The sequence below is a fragment of the Arvicola amphibius genome, chromosome 1 (assembly GCF_903992535.2).
Source record: "Arvicola amphibius chromosome 1, mArvAmp1.2, whole genome shotgun sequence".
Classification (NCBI taxonomy): domain Eukaryota; kingdom Metazoa; phylum Chordata; class Mammalia; order Rodentia; family Cricetidae; genus Arvicola; species Arvicola amphibius.
In genome coordinates, this window is record NC_052047.1 from 61,939,976 (window position 1) to 61,943,539 (window position 3,564).

Genomic DNA, 3,564 nt, shown 5'->3' on the forward strand with positions numbered 1-3,564 from the left:
AAGACTCCATCACTTCCAGTTCACTCTCCTTCACGCTTACAGCTGAAGATGGGGGCTCTCAGCTTCCTGCTCTGGCCACCATGCCTGTCTCCTGCCATGCTTTCCCACAACAGACTCTTACCGTCTGGAATTATAAACCAAAATAACCTTCCTTCTCTAAGTCGCCTTGGTCATGGTGCATTATCACAGAAGCAGAAAATTAACTAATATAACGATGGATGTAGGCGGACCCAGCCCAGAGTGGGCAGAGCCTGGGCAGGTGTCTTCGGGCTGTATAAGCAAGCAGGCTGAGCAAGTCATGGAGAACGGTGCCCCTGCTTCAGTTCTTTTTTTTTTTCTCAAGCAGTCTTTAATGAAAACTGTATGAGACGCCCCTACTCCTGCATCTTCTCAATTGTTTCTTCCTTGTATTTGCCCTTCTCCTTTCCTACTTGTCGAGACTTGGCTTTCCTTTCCAGAATCTTCTTTCGGTCTTTGTCCAGCTTTAGCCTGGTAATCACCACCTTGCTGGGGTGGATGCCCACGTGGACAGTTGTGCCATTAGCCTTTTCTCTCTGCACCCGTTCAATGTAGATGACGTATTTCTTCCTGTACACCTGGACCACTTTGCCAATCTGCTGGCCTTTGTAGTGTCCCCAGACAACCTGAACTTCGTCATCCTTTCGAATGGGCATCGAGCGAACATTGTACTTCTGTCTCAGCTCTTTGGAAAGGGGGGAAGACATGATCTTCCTCCGAATGTGAGAAGGCACATTGAAATGCCGTTTGCGGTTCTTGCTCCGGTCAGAAGTCACAAAGGGATTGAACTTCATTTTGGCTGCTGCGATCCAGCCCCTGCTTCAGTTCTTGCTTCTAAGTTTCTGCCTTGCCTTCCCTTAGTGATGGATGCTAACCTGTAAGCCAGACAAGCCCTGTGCTCCCCAAATGGCTTTGGGTTATGCTGTTTATCACAGCGACAGAAAAGCAGGCTGGGAAAAGGGACAAGACACCCAAAACAGTCTCCCCTGGATAGAGATCTGCAGGCTGTGCTGAAGAGGAGGAGCCTGAACCAGAACCCAGCAGTGGAGTTTGAGTGGAAAGGAGGCTGGAGAAGAGCTTGTCCGGTAATCTGCGGGGTAGATCCTCAGTCTAGCGAGACTCTGCTTCCACCAGCGATTTGGCCACCCAGAAATATAGATGCATAACAAATCTTTTTAAAAAAATAATAATAACTGCATCCTTTAATGGCAACGATACAATTACTGGATTAAAAGACCACATGAGAGAAGGCAGGTGAGGCTTCTGGAAAATAGATACTGAGTACGAAAAGGGGCAGGAGAGCCATGTGACCATCATTGTAAAAATATAGTACGCTTTTACATATTTGCACCATCGACTTTCATCTAAGAAATGCTATTTGCACTTCTGTTACAATCCTGGTTAGAGAACATTTTTTCTTTAAATTTTCTTTTAAATATTTAAAAGTGTGGCCCTCTGGCGAGTGGGAATTCAAGCGGAGTTCCTTGTCCCAGCAGGGTCTTCAGCTGACTATTCCAAGAGGAGGAATAGTTCCTCTCACCCACAGATTTCAGACTTAAAAATTCATTTAATTTTCCTTCAACAATAGGAAATTTTTTTTTTTCTAATGTAGACCAGGCTGGCTTTGAACTCATGATCCTCCTGCCTTTGCCTCCTGAGTGCTGGGATGATAGGTAGGCACTATCAAGTCTGGCTTTTACAAAAGAGAACTTTCAAAGATGTGGGGTGGGAGCCGAATACTGCCACACTGCACTCTTCCAGTCTTGGAGGCCAAGGCTGGAGTCCAAAGACAAATCTCACTGATGATTGTTCCTCATCTTCCCAATTTACTCAGGAGATCTTGTCTTTTTCTACTTCCCATGTAGATTAGATCCATGTATGTCTCTCTTAGGGTCTTCTTTGCTGTCTAGGTTCTCTGGAGTTGTGAATTTTAGGTTGGTTTTTCTTTGTTTTATGTCTAAAAGCCACTTATGAGTGAGTACTTATTATATTTGTCTTTCTGGGTCTGGGTTACCTCCCTCAATAGGATGTTTTCTATATCCATCCATTTGCCTGCAAATTTCAATATATCATTATTTTTTTCCACTGTGTAGTACTCCATTGTGCAAATTATCTTCTTTCTTTGGTCAAGGAGCATTTAGGTTGTTTCCAGGTTTTGGCTATGACAAATAATGCTGCTGTGAACATAGCTGAGCACATGTCCTTGTGATATGATTGAGCATCCTTTGGGTATATACTCAAAAGTGGTATTGCTGGGTCTAGAGGTAGGTTGTTTCCTAATTTTCTGAGAAATTGCCATACTAATTTCCAAAGCATTTATACCAGTTTGTACTCCCACCAGCAATGGAGGAGTGTTCCCTTTACCCCACATTTTCTCCAGCATAAGATGTCATTGTTTTGATCTTGGCCATTCTTACAGATGTAAGATGGAATCTCAGAGTTGTTTTGATTTGCATTTCCCTGATGGCTAAGGATGCTGAGCATTTCCTTAAGTGTCTTTCAGCCATTTTAGATTCCTCTGTTGAGAGTTCTCTGTTTAGGTCTGTACCCTCCCCCCTTTTAAATTAGATTATTTGTTCTTTTGATGACCAATTTCTTGAGTTCCTTCTATATTTTGGAGATCAACTCTCTATCCATGTGGGATTGGTGAAAATCTTTTTTCCATTCTGTAGGCTGCTGTTTTGTCTTGTTGACCATGTCCTTGCTTTACAGAAGCTTCTCAGTTTCAGGAGGTTCCATTTATTAATTGTCTGTGCTGCTAGGGTTATATTTAGGAAGTGGCTCCCTATGCCACTGTGTTCAAGTGTACTTCCCACTTTCTCTTCTGTGAGGTTCAGTGTGGTTGGTTTTATGTTGAGGTCTTTGATCCATTTGGACTTGAGTTTTGTGCATGGCAATAAATATGGATCTATTTTCATTCTTCTACATGCTGATATTTAGCTATACCAACATCATTTGTTGAACACTCTATTTTTTCCATTTCATAATTTTTGCTTTCTTGTCAAAAATCAGGTGTTTATAGGTGTGTGGGTTGACATATGAGTCTTTGATTTGGTTCCATTGGTCCTCCTGTCTGGTTTTTTATGCCAATACCAGGCTGTTTTCAGTATTGTAGCTCTATAGTAGAGTTTAAAGTCAGAAATTGTGATTCCTCCAGAAGTTTCTTTATTGTTCAAGATTATTTTGATTATCCTGGGTTTTTTGATTTTCTATATGAAGTTGAGTATTGTTCTTTTGAGGTCTGTGAAGGAATTTTCCTGGATTTTGATGGGCATTGCATTGAATCTGTAGATTGCTTTTGGTAAGATTGCCATTTTTACTGTGTTAATTCTACCTACCCAAGAGCATGGGAGATCTTTTCATTTTCTGGTGTTTTCTTCATTATCATCTATGTAAAGGAGGGCTACTGATTACAAGATTAATTATGATGTTTATGAGTTGTAGAAGTTTCTTGTTAGAATATTTGGGGTCACTTATGTATACTACCATATCATCAGTAAAGAGTGAGAGTTTGACCTCTTTTCCGATTTGTATCCCCAGATCTCC

At 41.6% G+C, this 3,564-nt stretch overlaps 1 protein-coding gene across 1 annotated transcript; it reads right to left on the minus strand.

The window, feature by feature from the left end:
• Positions 1 to 344: 344 nt before the first annotated feature.
• LOC119826226 (60S ribosomal protein L26-like) lies at positions 345 to 826 on the minus strand. Its single transcript, XM_038347362.1, has one exon. It carries the CDS (start codon positions 810 to 812, stop codon positions 375 to 377), a length of 438 nt encoding a protein of 145 aa, XP_038203290.1. The 5' UTR covers positions 813 to 826; the 3' UTR covers positions 345 to 374.
• Positions 827 to 3,564: the final 2,738 nt, after the last annotated feature.